This window comes from Notolepis coatsorum, assembly GCF_963971535.1.
Source record: "Notolepis coatsorum genome assembly, chromosome: 12".
Lineage (NCBI taxonomy): Eukaryota > Metazoa > Chordata > Actinopteri > Aulopiformes > Paralepididae > Notolepis > Notolepis coatsorum.
The window spans coordinates 128899613-128925187 of record NC_140176.1 but is presented as its reverse complement, the minus strand read 5'-3'; the positions used below and the strand labels follow the sequence as shown (position 1 = coordinate 128925187).

The following is a 25575-nucleotide window of genomic DNA, read 5'->3' as shown; positions in this document are numbered from 1 at the left end:
TAACATAAATGCTGTTTTTATTTACTTTTTTTTTTTTTTATAAAACCAATTTCTGACAATTAGTTACACTTTAAATAAAGACATAGAATTTCTTGATTCAGAACAATTTTATGAACAAAACTTCAAAAGCGCTAAACTAAATTACAAACATCACAAAACAAACTGTTCAGACTACTGCTTGACCTTACTCCTAGAACCCACCTCACCCCTGCCCACTTTGACTACCTAGGATGGCTTAGAGTAGACGACAGAGTACAGCAACTTGCAATGGGCCTGGTCTACAAGATACATACACGACCAAGGTACCCATGTACATGTCAAAATACTTCCCAAAGGTCAGTGAATACCATGATCACAACACCAGAGGGAGCTCCACAAATCATGTTAAACACAGATTCGGCTCAAACAAGGGACTAAACACGTTTAGCAATTATGCCACATCAATGTGGAACGCCCTACCCAAAGCTGTAAAGGAATGTAAATCACTACCCACTTTCAAAAACACTCTCAAAGAACACCTACGGAAGACTGCAATTCGAAACTGGCCCCTGTAAATGTCCTAACGCAACCCCCTCAATGTACAGTAAATGACCAAGTATGGTTTTGTCAATATTCCAATGTACAGTTTTGTTTGTACAGTTGTACAGTGTATGTCCCCCACCCATCCTCCTACCCAACCCCTCCCCCCACCCCACCAACCACCTCCAATGTACAGTCCCCCCCCCCACCTACCCAACCTCCTCCAATGTACAGTTTCTACGTCAAATGTATATACTCTCTTTTCTGGACTTTTTATATCACAAACAGTACTGTATTTGCAAGTCTGGTATATCATAAATGTATAGATGTAGCAGTACTGTCTATCTGTATGTCACTGTACCCATTCTGCAATCTGTTAATAAAGTGTTCAATCAATCAATCAATCCGGGCCTGTGACGGTCACTGTACCCATTCTGCAATCTGTTAATAAAGTTTTCAATCAATCAATCAATCAATCAATCAATCAATCAATCCGGGCCTGTGACGGTCACTGTACCCATTCTGCAATCTGTTAATAAAGTTTTCAATCAATCAATCCGGGCCTGTGACGGTCACTGTACCCATTCTGCAATCTGTTAATAAAGTTTTCAATCAATCAATCAATCAATCAATCCGGGCCTGTGACGGTCACTGTACCCATTCTGCAATCTGTTAATAAAGTTTTCAATCAATCAATCAATCAATCAATCCGGGCCTGTGACGGTCACTGTACCCATTCTGCAATCTGTTAATAAAGTTTTCAATCAATCAATCAATCAATTAATCAATCAATCAATCCGGGCCTGTGACGGTCACTGTACCCATTCTGCAATCTGTTAATAAAGTTTTCAATCAATCAATCAATCAATCCAGGCCGCCTGTAGCTGTTCCGCAACCGTTCCTACTTCCGGGGTAGGCCTGATTGGCCCCGACAGGCACGTGACCCGCCGCGCCCACGCCCCGCGGCAGCCCCAGGAGCAAGCGCGCTACTGCTGGAGTTCGCTTCGCCTTTCACATCGCTGCCGTTGGCGAAAGCAGGATGAGAGGTGAGAGCGTAGATTTCGCTGTGTATCATTTAATCATTTAACATTTGAAAGGCATACATTGTTGTCATACAGAAGTACAGAATACTTTTATCCAAAATGCTTCTTACTGTTACACTGTTAGAGACTGTGCAGTGCACGGCTTTAGTCTCACTCGAGTGAGGAAGACAGCTGGTTCTCCAACATACAGCGGTGTGCTCGTCAGAATGTACCGGGAGAAACGTTTACTGTACTCCGCAGACATAAGCGTCTCACAGGGCTGAGCTGTGCACGGCTTTAGTCTCACTCGAGTGAGGAAGACCGCTGGTTCTCCAACATACAGCGGTGTGCTCTTCAGAATGTACCGGGAGAAACGTTTACTGTACCCCGCAGACATAAGCGTCCAGGGCTGAGCTGTGCACGGCTTTAGTCTCACTCGAGTGAGGAAGACCGCTGGTTCTCCAACATACAGCGGTGTGCTCTTCAGAATGTACCGCTGGTTCTCCAACATACAGCGGTGTGCTCTTCAGAATGTACCGGGAGAAACGTTTACTGTACCCCGCAGACATAATAAGCATATAAGCAGTGCTTACTAACGTTATTAGTTACGTTTTTTCTGACCGAATTAGTCATTCATTTGTCTGCTTTCGCCAACGGCAGCGATGTGAAAGGCGAAGCGAACTCCAGCAGTAGCGCGCTTGCTCCTGGGGCTGCCGCGGGGCGTGGCCGCGGCGGGTCACGTGCCTGTCGGGGCCAATCAGGCCTACCCCGGAAGTAGGAACGGTTGCGGAACAGCTACAGGCATCCGGGCCTGTGACGGTCACTGTACCCATTCTGCAATCTGTTAATAAAGTTTTCAATCAATCAATCAATCCCGCAGTGCAATACTCCAATTCAGCCATTGGGTGGGACGGTCACGTGACCCAAATCAGCCAATGGAAGCGAGGGTCCCGCAGTGCAATACTCCAATTCAGCCATTGGGTGGGACGGTCACATGACCCAAATCAGCCAATGGAAGCGAGGGTCCCTACAGTGTGGGTCCCTACAGTGTGGGTCCTGAGAGTGTGGGTGGCTGTCGTTCTGCAGCTAGATGCATCTCCTCTGTGGCTCTGCAGATATAATGCTATTGGAGTTCACAGCTGTGCCCGCACAGTGCAATACTCCAATTAAGCCATTGGGTGGGTGGTGCTGCTGAGCGGTCCTCAGAGCCGGTCCTGAGGACCTGAGAGCGCCACTCTGCGGCTCTGCAGCTGGATACTATTGCGGGCTGCTCGCCTCACAGACAGACCTCTGCGGCTCTGCAGCTGGATACTATTGCGGGCTGCTCGCCTCACAGACAGACCTCTGCGGCTCTGCAGCTGGATACTATTGCAGGCTGCTCGCGTCTATACTTTCCGTAGCCGCATTTCTGGCAGACGCTCTCTGATTGGCCACTGTTTCCCAATCGCGTGACGAGCTGTGTCTTTACGCATTTCCGCGTCGAACAGCCTGCAAACGACAGGTTATGTATATATGAGTACTGGCTAAGCGTCCCGCTCTTAAGCCATACCGAGATATACCTCATCTCATGTACCTACTGTACACCATCAACGAAAAACAAATACACCCACCACCTGCCGGGCCCCGCCCCTATAGAGGCGTACTCTATAAAATACTAGGCATGGTCACCACTCACTCTTCCTTGTAAAAAACCTGTTTCCAGGAAAAGATTCCCCAAGGGAACTCAGGGCCGCTTAAGAGCGGGACGCTTAGCCAGTACTCATATAACTAGGTTATATACATAACCTGTCGTTATATTATCGTACTTGGCCATCGCGTCCCGCTCTTAAGCCATACCGAGATATGGGGTAGAGCGGACGCAAGGCCCGACAGATGCACCCCCTGAGGACCCGAAGCCCACATCAAGGGGTTGGGGAGTCCCATCACCCCATCCTTCTTAATGAAGGGGGGGCGCAGTCAACTCCACCCGAGTGCGAGCAAGAGGGAACTAGAACCCCTTGAACACACAGCACAGGCGGAACCACGTGTGACCCAACACACTGTGGCCCATACCCACACACCCCCTACCCTACCAAGGACGGGAAGCAGGAGAGGCCACAGACCCCAGAACCGCCTGGGAGACAGAACCCCCGGTCATGTCCATGAGGTAAAACCTTACAAAGGGGCCCGGGGAGGACCATGAAGCTGCAGCACAGATGTCCTCCACCGAGGCCCCACCCAGCAGAGCGGCAGAGGCTGCCACCCCACGAGTGGAGTGCGCCCTGACGCCCCCAGGGGGATCCAGCCCGGCCAACGTGTAGCAGAGGGCAATGCCCTCGCACAACCAATGGGACAGGCGCTGTTTCGATAGTGCCTTACCGGCATGAGAACCACCGTGACAGACAAAAAGCTGATCGGTAACCCTGAGGTCCTGAGTACGGCTGAGGTAAATTCCCAAAGCACGGACCGGACATGACAGGTGAAGGCCCGCATCTAACTCACTAGCGTGAGGAGGCGGATGAAACGCCTGAACCACAATATCCCTGGAGCGGAAGGAACTCCGGATATTCTTAGGCACGAAGGCAGGATTAGGCCGCAGAGTGGCACCGCAATCGGAACGAAAAGACAGGCACTCTGGACGTACCGAAAGAGCACAGAGCTCACCCACGCGTTTAGCGGAGGTGACAGCCAGCAAGAACGCGGTCTTGAATGACAGCCGTCCCAACGGCGCTTGCTCAAGCGGCTCAAACGGGGCCAAGGACAACCGACAAGGACCAATTGAAGATCCCAACTCGGAGCCAAAGAGCGTTGCACCGGCTTAACGCGTCGAGCGCCAAGCAGGAAACGCTTCACAAGAGGGTGGCTGAACAAGACATCCCCCTCAAATCCCTCATGATAGGAGGATATAGCTGCTGCATATACCCTCATCGTCGAAGCCGACAGTCTATCAAGGAGAGACTGGAGGTAACCAAGGACAGCATCCAGGGGGCAGGAGACTGGGTCCCGGCCCCCCGCCTTACACCACTCTTGGAACATACGCCATCTGCCCGCGTAAAGCGTGACAGTGGAGGGAGCATGCGCATTCCGGATGGTATCAACCACAGAAGGGTCCATCCTCTCCAGACTTACCCTCCCACCAGCCACACCATCAGACGTTGGCCCAACACCGGGTACTGAAACAGCGACCCGTGTTGCTGAGAGAGGGCCGTGGCCGACCAAGGAATAACCCAAGGCGGAGCGACCAGTAGCTGGATCAAGACCGGGAACCACACTGCCGTGCCCCGGTCCGGCACGACCAGGATCACCATCCTGCGCTCCCTCCGTATCCGCTCCAACAGCTGACTCAACAGCTGTACAGGAGGAAAGGCGTACAGAAGACCGGGCGGCCATGGAAAGATCGAGAAGGCATCCACCCCCAAGGGGGGATGTTCTGCCCGACTGACCGAGAACCACAAGGGGCACTTGTGAGAATGTCGGCTCGCAAACAGATCCACCGAGGCCTCCCCGAAGCGATCCCAGATCTGCCTGACTATATCGTGGCGGAGTTCCCACTCGTCGTAACGAGGACCGCCCCGAGACATCATATCTGCGCCCACATTCTCTATACCAGGGATGTGGAGCGCCCTCAGACTGCGCAGCCTGCGAGATGCCCATAGCCAAAGTTCGACTGCCGCCCGGTGCAGGCGGATGGAACGAGTCCCACCCTGCCTGTTGATATACGCCGCTGCCGTCATACTGTCCGTTCTGACCAGAACGTGCTCGCCTACCACCAGGTGGTCGAACCGTTTGAGGACCAGGAGGACCGCCTTCAATTCCAACACATTGATGTGGGGGGTAGACGGGCCAGCATGGACCTTCGTGCAGCTGCCCCCCACTGCGTTGGTCCGACACGTCCCTCCCCAACCCGTGAGAGAGGCGTCGGTGAAGACCGTGACGTGTGAGCGCCTGCTGCCCATGGGGACCCCAATGGTGAGGATACCCAGCCTCCTCCAATGGGCGAGATCTCCCCATATCGACAAAGGAACCGTCAACCGTTTCCATTTGTCCCTCACCGGATCTATTCCCATAGAGAAGAACCACCTCTGTATCCTACTCATGAAGAGGAGGCCAAGAGGAACCACCGTGTGAGCAGATGCCAACATACCGAGCAGGCGCATCACTTGCAGCGCCGTGACCGTCCCTCCCAGACGGAAACCCCAGAGCGCGTGTAGGATAGACACCCTCCGCTGCTCCGAGAGGGATACAATCATGGGCCTTGACCTCAGCGTCGAGGGCCTCGCCACAGTCGTTGACGAGGCCGTGCTCCAACCTCTGGCTGCACAGCATGAGGCGGTGTGGGACCCAGATCAACAACCGCCTGCGCCTCCACAGAACGACCAAAAAGTCCTTCCGTAGAAAATGGAGTCGTGAGGAGAGAAAACCTATCCTCTTCCCCAAGAGGAGAGTGCTCCAACCAGACATGCCTATTAACAAACATTGATAGCATCCTAATCCTCCCCACAGTTATAGCTTGCGACTGAGTCAAGATCTCTATAACACCACAAACATGCAACATGTTTATAATGTCGGCTGGACCCATAGCCCCACTACCCGAAAAAGCTAGCTGAGCCATAACACTGGCCGCCGCTAAAAACCATCCTGTAGCAGTATACCACTCATCCGTCCATACTGCCACCCTCCGAGCCGATTCGCTCTCAAGCATCGGCCGGGTGGGACATCGTTCATCCCCGCCGGGGCACAGGATCAAAGCTACCTGGCTACTTAGCCACGGTACACCCGGCCTGCACCCTGTTGTCAGCCCTTTTACCCGTAAAAAAGGTAAATAAGACTCAGCGAAACCCCCCACATTAGCTACCGACTGACCTTCATCAATGAACCGGGCAAGAGGAGGGAAAAGTGGCAACGTCCCGCGGCGAGGAATATTAGAACAACGACCCATTTCAGCATTAGCATTAGCAGTAGCATTAGTAGCATTAGTGTTAGCAGCATGCTCCAGGATCGCCAGGAAATCGTCCACTGCAGTGGAACGTTCACCAAGCCATCCCGCCCCTGGCGCCGACACACACTCCACAGCATTACTAACACCAACATCAATGCCTGATGACACAGGGCCTACCTGTGTACAAGCTGGATCGATAGCCAAACCTTGCACGCTGCTCCTTGATCTGCTGCCACAAGACGAGGAAACATCAGAATAGGCCCGACGCGTCGCTGAAACATGCCCCGAAGATTCCAGGGGTAAGCAAACCTCCGGTAAGCATTCAACATTACGCAATTTCTCTAATCTTTTCATAGCACTAGTTACATAGGGCGACTTGCGACCGCTATGATGGAAACGAAATAGAGGAAGAGTGAGTGGTGACCATGCCTAGTATTTTATAGAGTACGCCTCTATAGGGGCGGGGCCCGGCAGGTGGTGGGTGTATTTGTTTTTCGTTAATGGTGTACAGTAGGTACATAAGATGAGGTATATCTCGGAATGGCTTAAGAGCGGGACGCGATGGCCAAGTACGATAATATAACTACCTGGTGTTCTATCGCCCTGCTCTAAGACATAACCTTAACCAACTTCGAAAGAGTGCCTAAGCTTAACCGCGTCTATACTTTCCGTAGCCGCATTTCTGGCAGACGCTCTCTGATTGGCCGACGCCAGTTTCTATACTGGTTAAGCTTAGGCACTCTTCGAAGTTGGTTAAGGTTAGAGTTTGTCTTAGAGCGTGACGATAGAACGCCTGGTAGTTTGCAGCATAGGTTTGCAGGCTGTTCGACGCGGAAATGGGCAAAGACTGGCCATGACAACATCCCCTCCAAATTCCTCAGAGAGGCAGCAGCCGCCATCACCCCAGTCATCACACACATAATAAACCTCTCTATAAAACAGGGACACGTCCCCAAGGACTTTAAAATTGCAAGAGTGACCCCTCTGCACAAAAAGGGCAGCAAATTAGACCCAGGCAACTACCGCCCTGTTTCTATTCTTACCTCCATCTCGAAAGTCATGGAAAAAATAGTCTACGAACAGGTCGAAAAGTACCTGGCGGAAAAAAATCTAATCTACGAATTCCAATCTGGCTTCAGAACGTCCCACTCCACTGACACATGCCTCCTCTATTTGAACGACCACATCAAACAAGAGGTGGACGCGGGCAAATACTGCGGCATGGTCATGCTGGACCTACAAAAGGCCTTCGACACTGTCAATCAATCACTCCATTCTGATTGACAAGCTAAAAGCAATTGGTTTTGATAGCTTATCAGTGAGTTGGATGCAATCCTACCTGGAGGGGAGAGAACAGATGGTAGAGGTAAACGGTACTCTATCCCCCCCCCCTCACAGTGAGCTGTGGTGTTCCACAAGGAAGCATACTAGGACCGCTACTCTTCCTAATTTATGCAAATGACATGTCGTCAGCCTGTGACTGCAACTTGTTCCTGTTTGCGGACGACTCAGCCCTGCTGGTCTCTGACAAGAACAAGTTGCAGGTTGAAAAAACCCTCAGCTCGGAAGTAGGCAAAATCTGCATATGGCTCGCTGATAACAAACTATCATTACACATGGGCAAAACAGAGTCCATTCTCTTCGGTTCAAATAACAAACTCAGCAAGACCGACGGCTTCTCAGTTGCAGTGGGTGACAATATTGTCACAAGGAAAGACGAAATTACCTACCTGGGTTCCATCCTAGAGGCAAATCTTTCCTGTGACAAAATGGCATCCAATGTAATAAAAAAAGTCAACCAACAAACGAGATTCTTGTACCGGATCTCCTCTCTGGTAAACAAGAATACCCTGAAGACTCTGGCAGGAGCACTCATTCAAGGGTACTACGACTATGCGTGCACCTCATGGTACCAAAGCACCTCAAAGGCGCTTAAAACTAAATTACAAACATCACAAAACAAACTGGTCAGACTACTACTTGACCTTACCCCCAGAACCCACCTCACCCCTGCCCACTTTGACAACCTAGGATGGCTTAGAGGAGACGACAGAGTACAGCAACTTGCAATGGGCCTGGTCTACAAGATACACTATACGACTAAGGTACCCATGTACATGTCAAAATACTTCCCAAAGGTCAGTGAATACCACAACCACTACACCAGAGGAAGCTCTACAAATCATGTTAAACCCAGATTCGGCTCAAACAAGGGACTAAACACGTTTCGCAATTATGCCACATCAATGTGGAACGCCCTACCCAAAGCTGTAAAGGAATGTGAATCCCTACCCACATTCAAAACTGCTCTGAAAGAGCACCTACGGGAGGCTGCAATTCGAAACTGGCCACCGTAAATGCCCAAAACCCCCACCACCTCCTAATAGACAGTCTCCTCCCCACCGCATGTACATATTCCCTCCCCGCTGTATGTATATTTCTCTCCCACCCACCCACCCCCTCCTAATGTACAGTCCCCTCCCCATCATATGTAGTCAGGATCTAGGGGTAACAGTACTGTATATTTGAATACCGTTTATGTCACAAATGTATCAGTACTAAATACCTATATGTCCCTATGCCATAAATGTCATGTATGTTGTGTATGTCACAAATGTCACTATGAATTGAAAATGGGGGACCCTGATGGAAACAAGACAAACGTCTTTCTCTGGTCTGCATCCCCTTAACAATTGTGTGTATTGAGCTGTACTGTACTGTACCCATTCTGCAATCTGTTAAATAAAGTTTTCATTCATTCATCATTCATTCATCATTCATCTTTCACACACAGCTCGTCACGGATTGGGCAAACATGTCAGTGGCCAATCAGAGAGCGTCATTCAGTGGCCAATCAGAGAGCGCCTTGCCAGAAATGCGGCTACGGAAAGTAGAGCCGCCTCACGCACACAACGACCCCGGAGCAGAACCTGGAACCTCGCTGCTCAGAACCGGACAGGAACCCGCACCACACGGCGAATGGGCTTCGACAAGTTCTGCAGTCCAGACGGTTCCGATCCGTTTTGGGTGAGTTCCTGACCTGGGCCGAGTCCTGCTCTCCTCTCGTTCGCCGTCAAAGTTTGTGTTGATGACTTGTTTATTATTATTATGATGATTAGCGAGCGAGCTAACGTGAGTGTTAGCCACCCGGCTAGTAGCTGCAGCCCTGGGTCTGTACTGTACTGACTGTTACTGTACTGTTACTGTCCTCTGGCCCCTAGCCTGACCCTGTTGTTTATTAACCTCGTTAACCGTTTAGCTAACGAGAACTACACCGCGTCTGCCATTCATCCCAGACTCAAGCCAGCACTTGTTGTTTAAGATATCGGGCATGTTATAAAAACGACCATTTAATTAAATAATAGAGATTTATTCTGCTGAATCTTTTCATTGACGTTTAAAACATGATTATAGAGGGTGTAGGGTTACAAGTCGATGGATCACAAATAACGTAGAACTATAATCACAAACGTCTCTGCATTAACAATCACAAAAGTAACCATAACAAAATAGAACCCCCCCCCCCCATAGCCCCCCTTTAGCTACTTCCCACCCCAGCCATGGGAGAACAGTTATATTAACGATTTTATTATAGTAGTAATAGCTTGTTTCCTATATTAAATAGTTTCTGTTTTTGCCTGGTGTATGTTGTCAGCCCAGTGTTCCATGCCTGCCATCTTTGTATATTGACAGAACGAGGAGCTATCAGTCTCTTGGCATAATGTTATTTGCTATTTATTTAGTGCGCTTCACTTTGTGGAACCGTAGTGTGGGCAGTATAATGCTTCAGAACCGTAGTCATAGTGCTTCAGAACCGTAGTGTGGGCAGTATAGTGCTTCAGAACCGTAGTGTGGGCAGTATAATGCTTCAGAACCGTAGTCATAGTGCTTCAGAACCGTAGTGTGGGCAGTATAGTGCTTCAGAACCGTAGTGTGGGCAGTATAGTGCTTCAGAACCGTAGTGTGGGCAGTATAGTGCTTCAGAACCGTAGTGTGGGCAGTATAGTGCTTCAGAACCGTAGTGTGGGCAGTATAGTGCTTCAGAACCGTAGTGTGGGCAGTATAGTGCTTCAGAACCGTAGTGTCGGCAGTATAATGCTTCAGAACCGTAGTGTGGGCAGTATAGTGCTTCAGAACCGTAGTGTGGGCAGTATAGTGCTTCAGAACCGTAGTGTCGGCAGTATAATGCTTCAGAACCGTAGTGTGGGCAGTATAGTGCTTCAGAACCGTAGTGACTTGTGTAGAGGTAACATTGACACATCCAACCGGGCAAGCTTTTCGCTGACGGACATGCCTACCTGTTCAAGGAATTCAAAGAGTGACGGGTTTGCTAATTATTCAAGATTCAAGAGGTTTATTTGTCACATACATACCAGGGCATACAGTGAAATGTGGGTGGCCATGCCCACTTTGATTGTGCAATAATACAAAATAATAAAATAGACATAAAATAGGCATGATAAAATAGACATGCTAAAGTCCTGCAATACAATGTTAGCTACGGATTAAGGCACTGGGTCCTATGTACAATACAGTTTTTACTCTATATCCTTATGCTATACTCAGGGCTCCAGAGACAAACTTTTTACATTGGTTGCATCAGTACGCCTAACCTTTTCATTTAGGTGCACCAGCACATCACTATTTTAACACATTCAGCTCAGCTCCAGTAGCCTAAATCCAGGTTTTATATCTATTACTCATTATTATTATTACTCAACATTAAAACAGAAAATGATATTGGAAAAAATATAACATAAAAATAACAGATTCCATAGTTAGGGCCCTATATGCTTATTGAATCAATTTGAATAGCCTAATAACTATTTAAATGTGTTGCTTGTCTTATTTCTGCTTAAACTGGAGTTATTATATAATAACATTGTTGTACCGTGTGCATGTGCTCCACCTCGATTATGGCCAATTAATATTGTAATGTTCTGGGGTTTTGTGTGTCGCTCTGTTCGCTGGGGGTGTTGTTTCCCCCCGGTGGGATATATGGGACATTGCACCGGAAGTTAGGTTGTTGTCGTGAAGCAAACGTTTGAGCAGGTAGCTGTGTGCATCACAAGCAAAGTATTAACCTGTATGTATTACCGTTTGAGCTGGAATTAAACCACCATAAAGGAATACAAACTCTCCTCATTCTTCCTGGCATTACGGTCTGACTGATCGCTACAAATTGTATCTTCATTTCGACCTCATCGCTTCTTCTGTTTGCTGCTGTCTGGCACATTATGTCGCACACCTGTCACGGCACATTATGTGTTTTTTTGAGACGCTGTGCTTTTTTTTATCCACTTTTTCTCCTTATTTTCAATTTTTCTCCCATCCCAATTTCGTGTTTCCAATTCTCCCCTCCCCTGTCTTGAACGTTGCTCGACTATGCCCCCCCACTGGTCGGTTGTAGGGAGGATAGAAGCCTTGCATTACGTGTCCCCTCCGGTACACGAGGATGCAGCCTGTCACATCTTTTCACCTGCCAGCGCGGACTCTCAGTGGCGAGGAGTAACGCCTGGGAGGCTCACACTACCCCCGCCATCTCCTGTCTCTGCTGTGCAGGCGTCCCCCAACCGACCTGAGGCAATGCTGACACCCGGATTCGAGACCGGAGTCTCTTGCATTGGTGACGCGCGCAATCTCCGCTGCGCCGCCCTGTAGAGACGCTGTGCTTTTTTAAAGTTTCAATTTGCAAAGTTGATGTTCCGATAGCAAACGCAGTGCACATGGTTTTGTTTACCCCGTCATTCAGCGAATAAGAATGTCAGGGTGATGATCAGAGCCAATCAGAGGCAGAGCGGGGCTGGTCTTTCGCAGAATGCACATTCACATACACACAGACAGACCTGCTGGAATGTGAGGTGCACCAGTGCGACAAGGGAAAATATTCAGTAGGGCTGACCTTCTTTTGGCATTCGAAGCTTCGGGGCAGAGATTCGATTTTAATTCGAAGCTTCGAGAAAAAAAATTATATTTTTTATTTTATTTTTATTTTTAATAATAATTGTATTAACCCTTTCTCTGCCACGCTTATATCCATCCTTATACCGTCCTCTGCCAGCTCTATTTGTCTATGGAGATGTTCCCCTTCTTTGCAGGGCTATAGACCACTACACTTCCACGTTACATTGAAATCGGGGAGGAGATTGCGGGGGGGGGGGTCAAATGAATGAATGTGGATGAGAGCCTTGACATTAAGTGATTGCAGCTACGGCTGTGGGGGTGCTAGAGACATGATCCAATAGACTTGTATGCGCCTGAGTCTTCTGAACACGGCGCGAGACATTCCTAATCGATCAGAACTAAATTGGCAGCGAAAAAGACCGTTTTTTTAAGCATCGATTCCCCATGCACATGCGCAGATTGGCCACAGAGTGTGACGCAACGCACATCCACTGGAATGTTCCATTAGAGTGGCATTAGAGGGGGTGTTGTGTTGTGAGAATGATAAGATAGAATTAAATATACAGTAAAAGGAATACAGTACAAATATACAGAAGTCTACAGTAAGTGTAATATTGCACAGTGTTGTGCATGTATAATCAGTAGAAAGAAAAATCGTTTTATTTTTTTTACCTGCAACAGGGCAGTTTTAAAACCAGAGCCAGTGGACAGACTTGTCTTTCTTGCCTGCAACTTAAAGTAATGGCTTTGCTTGTCCAAATGACAATACTGACCAAATTGAGATTTATTTTTCTCTTGTCCATTTATTTTGTTTGCTTTCTAATTTAAAATACATTTTGAAACCGTCTGTACACAGTAGGCTATGTGTGCTAGCAGAACTAGACTCCAGTCACGAGTCACAGTGCACATGTGCGGTGGTTTGTCCACCAAAAAAGCGCCAAAAGATCGAAAATAAACTAGCAGAGCCAGAACTGTTCAACTCCCCTGGAGCCACAGCCAGCAGAGAAGCCGGTTTACTTTAGCTTTTAAACCAGCTGCAGCCTGAGAACTGGAGTGTGAGGGGATGTAACACTAAAGATGGTGGCAATGACAAAGAATTGCTGCAAAATAAACATACATCTGTTGTTAAAAAAAAAAATTTTTAATACTTATAACAATTCGATAATTATCGATATCGAGAAATATGATAACATTATCATATCGTTATCGCGATATGATTTTTTTCCATATCGCCCAGCCCTACTGTATTGTACCCATTTTGCAATCTGTTAAATATTGATTGATTGTTATTAACAGATTGCAGAATGGGTACAATACAGTACAGCTCAATACACACAATTGTTAAGGGGATGCAGACCAGAGAAAGACTTTCGTCTTGTTTACATCAGGGTCCCCCATTTTCAATTCATCATAACATGACATACATGACATACAGATAGACAATACTGCTACATCTATACATTTATGACATACCAGATTTACAAATACAGTAGCCTATTGTTTGTGATACAAAAATAGTCTAAAAAGAGTATATACATTTGACGAAGAAACTGTACATTGGAGGTGGTTGGGTGGGTGGGATGGGGGGGGGGGGTTGTAACTGTACATTGGATTATCGACAAAACCTTACTTGGTCCCAAGAAGAGGGTCTCGTGTATTAAATAAAGTTTTCATTCATTCATTCACTCTGGATCTTGTAAATCCAGTAGCAATACACACAATTGTTAAGGGGATGCAGACCAGAGAAAGGCGTTTGTCTTGTTTACATCAGGGTCCCCCATTTTCAATTCATAGTGACATTTATGACATACACAACATACATGACATCATGACATTTATGACATAGGGACATACATGCCTTACACTGTTACATTTGTCACATATACGATATGCAAATATACAGTACTGTTACCCAGAGATCCTAACAGTAAATATATACATATGATGAGGAGGAGACTGTACATTAGGAGGGGGTGAGTGGGTGGTAAAAAAAATATATACAAACGGTGGGGAGGAGACTGTCCAGTGTTGTTGTGGCATAATTGCGAAACGTGTTTAGTCCCTTGTTTGTATGATAACAAGCCGTTTAGTTCATGGTTCAAAGTAATGGGAAAAGGGTGCTAGCTCGCCATCAATCCATCTTGCTAGCCACAAGACTTGCATTCACGCTCTCCAGCACACAGCCTCCCTGCCTGGCACAACAACAGTAGGGTCTATAGTCACAGTCAGGACAGTAGGCTCTACAAGTAGGCTCCCTTAAAACGCTAACGCTATTAAAAAAAAATACAGTGGAGGTTAAAATAAGAATATGACTTGGCCAGAAAAAAAGTTCAGTCAGGAGAATTTTTTTTGCTTTAATCCCTGTGTATAGTTGTAAAGAATATTCACCATATTTATAGGGAAAGTAAGAGAATTGAGTACTCATCATGTGAAAAGTATATATTTGTAAAGTGACACTAATAATGCAGCCCGGGATTGTGTTTTTGTTATGTCTTGTTGTTTGTGTCAGCTGTTACAGCTGACGTGCGCCTCCTCACCTCCACTCTTGATTTGACTGTGTGAGTCTGTGTGTGTTCGTGCATGACTTTTTTCGTGGCTTACAAATTATTGTAAACGCAACATAGTATTGTGATATTCTGATATATATTTTTTGTGTAAAATAAATAAAAAACAATTTTTTTGTGCGAACAACGCTCTCTTGTGGCTTTTTCTGTGGTTTATTAAAGCAAAACACACCACAGTCTAGGGCTGGGCAATATGGCATATAATATGATATCACGATATTTTCTGACCTTTCGGCGATACACGATACACATCACAATGTTTTTCCTTTTTTCCCCAAACAATTCTTTATGAGGCTTACCAAGACAGTATTTGAGTTTGCAAGCTAACATTAAAGACAAAAGACCCATGCATTTTTATATTATATATTAGATTTAGATTTTTGGATTATTAGATTATATATTATTGTATATATTTAGCATTTTAGCATTTCGTTTTTTTTTAGATTAGATTAGATTTAGATTATTAGATTATATATTGTAACTATTTATTGTAGGGCAAATATAACTGAGAGGGCATACATAGTACTTATCTTATTAAAAAACAAAGCATTCATTAGCAAAACATGAAAATGTCAAACCACATTGTCAGAATTGTAATGTTTATTGTTTACTGAAACGTTTGACTGTTTAAAAATAAATGAACCACCACACTCGCACATGACGACTAATTTATTTTCTTTATTTGTTACATTAGATATAAATACTGATATCTACAAACTAGTAGCTTATAACTGGTAATCGAATGCTTTTGCATACATTTATATGAACTATTCCACTTACCAATGGCCTGTGCCCAAAACACTGGAGTCGAGTCCACCTGTTCAAAGCCAAGGCTTTGACAACGTTGGCTGCGCTGTCTTTTCCACGGTTGTCAATTGAACCATGTCCTTTCCTATGTGGAACGTTACCACATCTGTGATCTCCCCCCATCGCTTGCTCAGCGGGCGATTTTTGCCAGGCGACCGACTTTTATCGCAAACAACCCACACACTGCTGCTGGCAAATGTAGTTAGCGTCGTCTGTTTTGGCTGTGGTTTTAAAACACTCGAGGCAGTAGGGCTACCGCGCAACTTAATGCTTTCGGCATGCACATGCGCAGATTGGCCACAGAGTGTGACGCAACGCACATCCACTGGAATGTTCCATTAGAGTGGCATTAGAGGGGGTGTTGTGTTGTGAGAATGATAAGATAGAATTAAATATACAGTAAAAGGAATACAGTACAAATATACAGAAGTCTACAGTAAGTGTAATATTGCACAGTGTTGTGCATGTATAATCAGTAGAAAGAAAAATCGTTTTATTTTTTTTACCTGCAACAGGGCAGTTTTAAAACCAGAGCCAGTGGACAGACTTGTCTTTCTTGCCTGCAACTTAAAGTAATGGCTTTGCTTGTCCAAATGACAATACTGACCAAATTGAGATTTATTTTTCTCTTGTCCATTTATTTTGTTTGCTTTCTAATTTAAAATACATTTTGAAACCGTCTGTACACAGTAGGCTATGTGTGCTAGCAGAACTAGACTCCAGTCACGAGTCACAGTGCACATGTGCGGTGGTTTGTCCACCAAAAAAGCGCCAAAAGATCGAAAATAAACTAGCAGAGCCAGAACTGTTCAACTCCCCTGGAGCCACAGCCAGCAGAGAAGCCGGTTTACTTTAGCTTTTAAACCAGCTGCAGCCTGAGAACTGGAGTGTGAGGGGATGTAACACTAAAGATGGTGGCAATGACAAAGAATTGCTGCAAAATAAACATACATCTGTTGTTAAAAAAATTTTTTTTTAATACTTATAACAATTCGATAATTATCGATATCGAGAAATATGATAACATTATCATATCGTTATCGCGATATGATTTTTTTCCATATCGCCCAGCCCTACTGTATTGTACCCATTTTGCAATCTGTTAAATATTGATTGATTGTTATTAACAGATTGCAGAATGGGTACAATACAGTACAGCTCAATACACACAATTGTTAAGGGGATGCAGACCAGAGAAAGACTTTCGTCTTGTTTACATCAGGGTCCCCCATTTTCAATTCATCATAACATGACATACATGACATACAGATAGACAATACTGCTACATCTATACATTTATGACATACCAGATTTACAAATACAGTAGCCTATTGTTTGTGATACAAAAATAGTCTAAAAAGAGTATATACATTTGACGAAGAAACTGTACATTGGAGGTGGTTGGGTGGGTGGGATGGGGGGGGGGGGTTGTAACTGTACATTGGATTATCGACAAAACCTTACTTGGTCCCAAGAAGAGGGTCTCGTGTATTAAATAAAGTTTTCATTCATTCATTCACTCTGGATCTTGTAAATCCAGTAGCAATACACACAATTGTTAAGGGGATGCAGACCAGAGAAAGGCGTTTGTCTTGTTTACATCAGGGTCCCCCATTTTCAATTCATAGTGACATTTATGACATACACAACATACATGACATCATGACATTTATGACATAGGGACATACATGCCTTACACTGTTACATTTGTCACATATACGATATGCAAATATACAGTACTGTTACCCAGAGATCCTAACAGTAAATATATACATATGATGAGGAGGAGACTGTACATTAGGAGGGGGTGAGTGGGTGGTAAAAAAAATATATACAAACGGTGGGGAGGAGACTGTCCAGTGTTGTTGTGGCATAATTGCGAAACGTGTTTAGTCCCTTGTTTGTATGATAACAAGCCGTTTAGTTCATGGTTCAAAGTAATGGGAAAAGGGTGCTAGCTCGCCATCAATCCATCTTGCTAGCCACAAGACTTGCATTCACGCTCTCCAGCACACAGCCTCCCTGCCTGGCACAACAACAGTAGGGTCTATAGTCACAGTCAGGACAGTAGGCTCTACAAGTAGGCTCCCTTAAAACGCTAACGCTATTAAAAAAAAATACAGTGGAGGTTAAAATAAGAATATGACTTGGCCAGAAAAAAAGTTCAGTCAGGAGAATTTTTTTTGCTTTAATCCCTGTGTATAGTTGTAAAGAATATTCACCATATTTATAGGGAAAGTAAGAGAATTGAGTACTCATCATGTGAAAAGTATATATTTGTAAAGTGACACTAATAATGCAGCCCGGGATTGTGTTTTTGTTATGTCTTGTTGTTTGTGTCAGCTGTTACAGCTGACGTGCGCCTCCTCACCTCCACTCTTGATTTGACTGTGTGAGTCTGTGTGTGTTCGTGCATGACTTTTTTCGTGGCTTACAAATTATTGTAAACGCAACATAGTATTGTGATATTCTGATATATATTTTTTGTGTAAAATAAATAAAAAACAATTTTTTTGTGCGAACAACGCTCTCTTGTGGCTTTTTCTGTGGTTTATTAAAGCAAAACACACCACAGTCTAGGGCTGGGCAATATGGCATATAATATGATATCACGATATTTTCTGACCTTTCGGCGATACACGATACACATCACAATGTTTTTCCTTTTTTCCCCAAACAATTCTTTATGAGGCTTACCAAGACAGTATTTGAGTTTGCAAGCTAACATTAAAGACAAAAGACCCATGCATTTTTATATTATATATTAGATTTAGATTTTTGGATTATTAGATTATATATTATTGTATATATTTAGCATTTTAGCATTTCGGTTTTTTTTAGATTAGATTAGATTTAGATTATTAGATTATATATTGTAACTATTTATTGTAGGGCAAATATAACTGAGAGGGCATACATAGTACTTATCTTATTAAAAAACAAAGCATTCATTAGCAAAACATGAAAATGTCAAACCACATTGTCAGAATTGTAATGTTTATTGTTTACTGAAACGTTTGACTGTTTAAAAATAAATGAACCACCACACTCGCACATGACGACTAATTTATTTTCTTTATTTGTTACATTAGATATAAATACTGATATCTACAAACTAGTAGCTTATAACTGGTAATCGAATGCTTTTGCATACATTTATATGAACTATTCCACTTACCAATGGCCTGTGCCCAAAACACTGGAGTCGAGTCCACCTGTTCAAAGCCAAGGCTTTGACAACGTTGGCTGCGCTGTCTTTTCCACGGTTGTCAATTGAACCATGTCCTTTCCTATGTGGAACGTTACCACATCTGTGATCTCCCCCCATCGCTTGCTCAGCGGGCGATTTTTGCCAGGCGACCGACTTTTATCGCAAACAACCCACACACTGCTGCTGGCAAATGTAGTTAGCGTCGTCTGTTTTGGCTGTGGTTTTAAAACACTCGAGGCAGTAGGGCTACCGCGCAACTTAATGCTTTCGGCATATTCTTTTGGGTGTTTTCTTTCCTCCCGTTGCCCCGACTTTAGCTTTACAAAGTTTGCACAGAATGGTGCTTTGACTAACGTCTGTTCGCGTGTAGCCGAACCAGGTCCATATCACTGATGTAGAACCCTTTTTTGGAATTAATTCTACGGAGTTAGTGATGCACCGATGTGAAAATTGTGGCCGATACCGATAACCGATATTAATATTGCTGTTCTGGCCGATACCGATATCTACCGATGTCGATATCTCTGTATAGAAAACACTTTTTTATGATAATCAAATAAAGAGCTATTTTCCAAAACGTTTTTTTTTTTAACTTTTGTAACTTATTTTCAGAAATGAGTGATATTTTAAAATTATTTAAGGCCAAAACATGTAAAAAGAAAAAAAAGATTTAATTTAAAATAGTTTTTTTTAATATCGGCCCATATCAGCCCTATATTGATATCGGACCGATACCGATGTGTAAAAAAACTGCCATATCGGCGGCCGATATATCGTGCATCACTATACGGAGTCCTCGCTTTCGTTTTCGACACACCGAGCCACCCCTCTCTGTCTCTGGCTAGGTGTGTGTGCTTGCGTGCGTGTATGTGCTGACGTAATTTGGACGAGTGTGTGTGACTGACTTTTTTTCTGCGAGGGAGAGGCGAGAGGGAGAGGAAAGCATTTAGCGCTTAATTTAGGAGTGAAATGCGAATGAAAGGGTTGAACCCAGTACTCGCAAGCGTGCCCCCAAATATTATTTTCAATTCACACAGGCTATTTTTAAGAGCAATATGCGACACCCTCGTCGCACTGTACAGCTCTGTGCTGTATTCTCCTAAAATCCACGATCAGCTCCTTGGTTTTACCAATGTTCAGGAGTACGCTGTTATCCTGGCACAGTACACAAAAGAATGATCCCAGTCTCTTCCACACAGTGACAGTGAGGCATACAGTTTATTAATTGAATGAATGAAGTTTATGTTCTGTCTTTGTTTACAACAAATCAAAAACACACTTGTGATCCTTTACAATTCTTAAAAACAAAATATAGTAAAAAAAATTCAAAATAAAATAAAAACGTGGATTACATTTCTTTTTTTTAAAACTTTTTTGGGGAAAAAATTTGGACAATGGGTATCGGATTGGTATCGGCCAAACCCAGGTATCGGTATCGGGACTGAAAAAGTCGGATCGGTGCATCCCTAATCTTAAATCATAATCTTGGTATCAACGACATCATGATCATCATGATTTGGTTTAAGATTCTTCAAATTGCAATATTACCAAATCATTTCAGATGTTGAATATGGACAATTATGGCCGATGGTCAGTGAACGAGACCCTCGGTCAATAACAGGCAGTGATAGTTGAGCTAATTAAAATGTATTTATTAATTATAATTGTATCCGTTTTGAGAGGCATTGTAGTGTATACAACTGTGGCATTCAAGACTTATAGACACGCCAGTGTATTTTTAGATCATCACTGTTTTGTTCTGGACACAGCGAGCTGAATGCCCAGTGAGTCCACATTGAACTGAATGGATGACAAGCTTCACTGACATACAACTGAAGATGCGGAGCCTTTCAGCTTTTCAGCCAGTGCAATAAACGGCTCTTTGTGCCTAGACTTAACCCACAGACTGCAGCGCAGACCTTCAGTACTACCCCCTTCAGCCTTCAGTACTAACCCCCTTCAGCCTTCAGTACTACCCCCTTCAGCCTTCAGTACTACCCCCTTCAGTACTACCCCCCCTTCAGCCTTCAGTACTACCCCCTTCAGCCTTCAGTACTAACCCCCTTCAGCCTTCAGTACTACCCCCTTCAGCCTTCAGTACTACCCCCTTCAGTACTACCCCCTTCAGCCTTCAGTACTAACCCCCTTCAGCCTTCAGTACTACCCCCTTCAGCCTTCAGTACTACCCCCTTCAGTACTACCCCCCCTTCAGCCTTCAGTACTACCCCCCCTTCAGCCTTCAGTACTACCCCCTTCAGCCTTCAGTACTACCCCCTTCAGCCTTCAGTACTACCCCCTTCAGTACTACCCCCTTCAGCCTTCAGTACTACCCCCTTCAGCCTTCAGTACTACCCCCTTCAGCCTTCAGTACTACCCCCTTCAGTACTACCCCCTTCAGCCTTCAGTACTACCCCCTTCAGTACTACCCCCCCTTCAGCCTTCAGTACTACCCCCTTCAGCCTTCAGTACTACCCCCTTCAGCCTTCAGTACTACCCCCTTCAGTACTACCCCCTTCAGCCTTCAGTACTACCCCCTTCAGCCTTCAGTACTACCCCCTTCAGCCTTCAGTACTACCCCCTTCAGCCTTCAGTACTACCCCCTTCAGCCTTCAGTACTACCCCCTTCAGCCTTCAGTACTACCCCCTTCAGTACTACCCCCTTCAGCCTTCAGTACTACCCCCTTCAGTACTACCCCCTTCAGCCTTCAGTACTACCCCCTTCAGCCTTCAGTACTACCCCCTTCAGTACTACCCCCTTCAGCCTTCAGTACTACCCCCTTCAGCCTTCAGTACTACCCCCTTCAGCCTTCAGTACTACCCCCTTCAGTACTACCCCCTTCAGCCTTCAGTACTACCCCCTTCAGTACTACCCCCTTCAGCCTTCAGTACTACCCCCTTCAGTACTACCCCCTTCAGCCTTCAGTACTACCCCCTTCAGTACTACCCCCTTCAGTACTACCCCCTTCAGCCTTCAGTACTACCCCCTTCAGTACTACCCCCTTCAGCCTTCAGTACTACCCCCTTCAGCCTTCAGTACTACCCCCTTCAGTACTACCCCCTTCAGTACTACCCCCTTCAGCCTTCAGTACTAACCCCCTTCAGCCTTCAGTACTACCCCCTTCAGTACTACCCCCTTCAGTACTACCCCCTTCAGCCTTCAGTACTACCCCCTTCAGTACTACCCCCTTCAGCCTTCAGTACTAACCCCCTTCAGTACTACCCCCTTCAGCCTTCAGTACTAACCCCCTTCAGTACTAACTAGGGATGGGTACCTTTCACATTTGAACCGATACCGGTACAAATAACTACAATTTCGACAGTTTTCGGCTTGTCAATGCTCCGACTGCTTTGTTGTTGAATCAAGTCAAATCCTAGGTAAGCATATATTGTGCGTGTGAACGTTGACATGAAAAAAAAAAAGGAAAAAAAAAAAAAAAAAAGGATTTTTTTTTTTTTTATTAAAATATTTAATTTTTATTTTATTTTTTTATTTTTTTTTGGTTTCTCACTTGATTCGATACTCGGTAGTACCGACGTGTTTCGGTTCGGTACCTCAAAAGTACCGAATTCGGTACCCATCCCTAGTACTAACCCCCTTCAGCCTTCAGTACTACCCCCTTCAGCCTAGGGCTGGGCGATATGGAAAAAAATCATATCGCGATAACGATATGATAATGTTATCATATTTCTCGATATCGATAATTATCGAAATTGTTATAAGTATAAAAAAAAATTTTTTTTTACAACAGATGTATGTTTATTTTGCAGCAATTCTTTGTCATTGCCGCCATTTTTAGTGTTACATCCCCTCACACTCCAGTTCTCAGGCTGCAGCTGGTTTAAAAGCGAAAGTAAACCGGCTTCTCTGCTGGCTGTGGCTCCAGGGGAGTTGAACAGTTCTGTCTCTGCTCGTTTATTTTTGATCTTTTGGCGCTTTTTTGGTGGACAAACCACCGCACATGTGCACCGTGACTGGAGTCTAGTTCTGCTAGCACACATAGCCTACTGTGTACAGACGGTTTCAAACTGTATTTTAAATTAGAAAGCAAACAAAATAAATGGACAAGAGAAAAATAAATCTCAATTTGGTCAGTATTGTCTCTCCATCACCTTCTTCTTCTGTCTCTCCATCACCTCTTCTGTCTCCATCACCTTCTTCTTCTGTCTCTCCATCACCTCTTCTTCTGTCTCTCCATCACCTCTTCTGTCTCTCCATCACCTTCTTCTGTCTCTCCATCACCTCCTCTTCTGTCTCTCCATCACCTTCTTCTTCTGTCTCTCCATCACCTCTTCTTCTGTCTCCATCACCTTCTTCTTCTGTCTCTCCATCACCTCTTCTTCTGTCTCTCCATCACCTCTTCTGTCTCTCCATCACCTCTTCTGTCTCTCCACCACCTTCTTCTGTCTCTCCATCACCTCCTCTTCTGTCTCTCCATCACCTTCTTCTGTCTCTCCATCACCTCTTCTGTCTCTCCATCACCTCTTCTGTCTCTCCATCACCTTCTTCTGTCTCTCCATCACCTCCTCTTCTGTCTCTCCATCACCTTCTTCTGTCTCTCCATCACCTCTTCTGTCTCTCCATCACCTTCTTCTTCTGTCTCTCCATCACCTCTTCTGTCTCTCCATCACCTTCTTCTGTCTCTCCATCACCTCTTCTTCTGTCTCTCCATCACCTCTTCTGTCTCTCCATCACCTCTTCTTCTGTCTCTCCATCACCTTCTTCTTCTGTCTCTCCATCACCTCTTCTTCTGTCTCTCCATCACCTTCTTCTGTCTCTCCATCACCTTCTTCTGTCTCTCCATCACCTCTTCTGTCTCTCCATCACCTTCTGTCTCTCCATCACCTCTTCTGTCTCTCCATCACCTCTTCTGTCTCTCCATCACCTCTTCTGTCCTTCTCTTCCATGTCAACCCTTTGCTTTCCTTCTCTCAGGATTGGAACCGGACGTGGCATGCAGACAACCCAGACGTGACTGGCTGCTTTCAGAACACGGTGCTGGTGTGGCTGCCCTGCCTCTACCTCTGGGTGTGCGCGCCGCTCTACGTCCTCTACCTCCGTAGCCACGACCGAGGCTACATATGCATGAGCCACCTCAACAAAGCCAAAACTGTAAGTGTTGTTTCACACTCGGTATGATTTGCTGTGTCTGAAATCCCTCGGTAGTCGGTACCTACACACAGTACTCGCAGTACCCTCATAACCCTCAGTACCTACACACAGTACTCGCAGTACCCTCATAACCCTCAGTACCTACACAATCTGACAGAAGCTACTAACCCTACTACCCTCACTACCTATAGTACACAATCTGACAAGCTACTAACCCTACTACCCTCAGTACCTACACAATCTGACAAGCTTCTAACCCTACTACCCTCAGTACCTACACAACCAGACAGAAGCTACTAACCCTACTACCCTCACTACCTACACAACCAGACAGAAGCTACTAACCCTACTACCCTCAGTACCTACACAACCAGACAGAAGCTACTAACCCTACTACCCTCAGTACCTACACAATCAGACAGAAGCTTCTAACCCTACTACCCTCAGTACCTACACAACCAGACAGAAGCTACTAACTCTACTACCCTCACTACCTACACAACCAGACAGAAGCTACTAACCCTACTACCCTCAGTACCTACACAATCAGACAGAAGCTACTAACCCTACTACCCTCAGTACCTACACAATCAGACAGAAGCTACTAACTCTACTACCCTCAGTACCTACACAATCAGACAGTAGCTACTAACCCTACTACCCTCAGTACCTACACAACCAGACATAAGCTACTAACCCTACTACCCTCAGTACCTACACAACCAGACAGAAGCTACTAACCCTACTACCCTCAGTACCTACACAATCAGACAGAAGCTACTAACCCTACTACCCTCAGTACCTACACAACTAGACAGAAGCTACTAACCCTACTACCCTCAGTACCTACACAACCAGACAAGCTACTAACCCTACTACCCTCAGTACCTACACAATCAGACAGAAGCTACTAACCCTAACCCTCAGTACCTACACAATCAGATAGAAGCTACTAACACTACTACCCTCAGTACCTACACAATCAGACAGAAGCTACTAACCCTAACCCTCAGTACCTACACAATCAGACAGAAGCTACTAACCCTAACCCTCATTACCTACACACTCAGACAGAAGCTACTAACCCTACTACCCTCAGTACCTACACAACCAGACAGAAGCTACTAACCCTACTACCCTCAGTACCTACACAATCAGACAGAAGCTACTAACCCTACTACCCTCAGTACCTACACACTCAGACAGAAGCTACTAACTCTAACCCTCAGTACCTACACACTCAGACAGAAGCTACTAACCCTACTACCCTCAGTACCTATAGTACACAATCAGACAGTAGCTACTAACCCTACTACCCTCAGTACCTACACAATCAGATAGAAGCTACTAACACTACTACCCTCAGTACCTACACAATCAGATAGAAGCTACTAACACTACTACCCTCAGTACCTACACAATCAGATAGAAGCTACTAACACTACTACCCTCAGTACCTACACAATCAGACAGTAGCTACTAACCCTACTACCCTCAGTACCTACACAATCAGACAGTAGC

At 45.3% G+C, this 25575-nt stretch overlaps 1 protein-coding gene across 1 annotated transcript in view; it reads left to right on the top strand.

The window, feature by feature from the left end:
• Window positions 1-9367: 9367 nt before the first annotated feature.
• The window catches only part of abcc1 (ATP binding cassette subfamily C member 1 (ABCC1 blood group)), a gene marked incomplete at its 3' end in the record, with an annotated part of 263456 nt that continues 247248 nt past the window's right edge, over window positions 9368-25575 (top strand). The window contains exons 1-2 of the mRNA XM_084326017.1: window positions 9368-9486; window positions 23878-24054. Coding sequence (XP_084182143.1) covers window positions 9439-9486; window positions 23878-24054 — 225 coding nt within the window. The 5' untranslated portion in view covers window positions 9368-9438. The remainder of the gene's footprint in view (window positions 9487-23877; window positions 24055-25575) is intronic.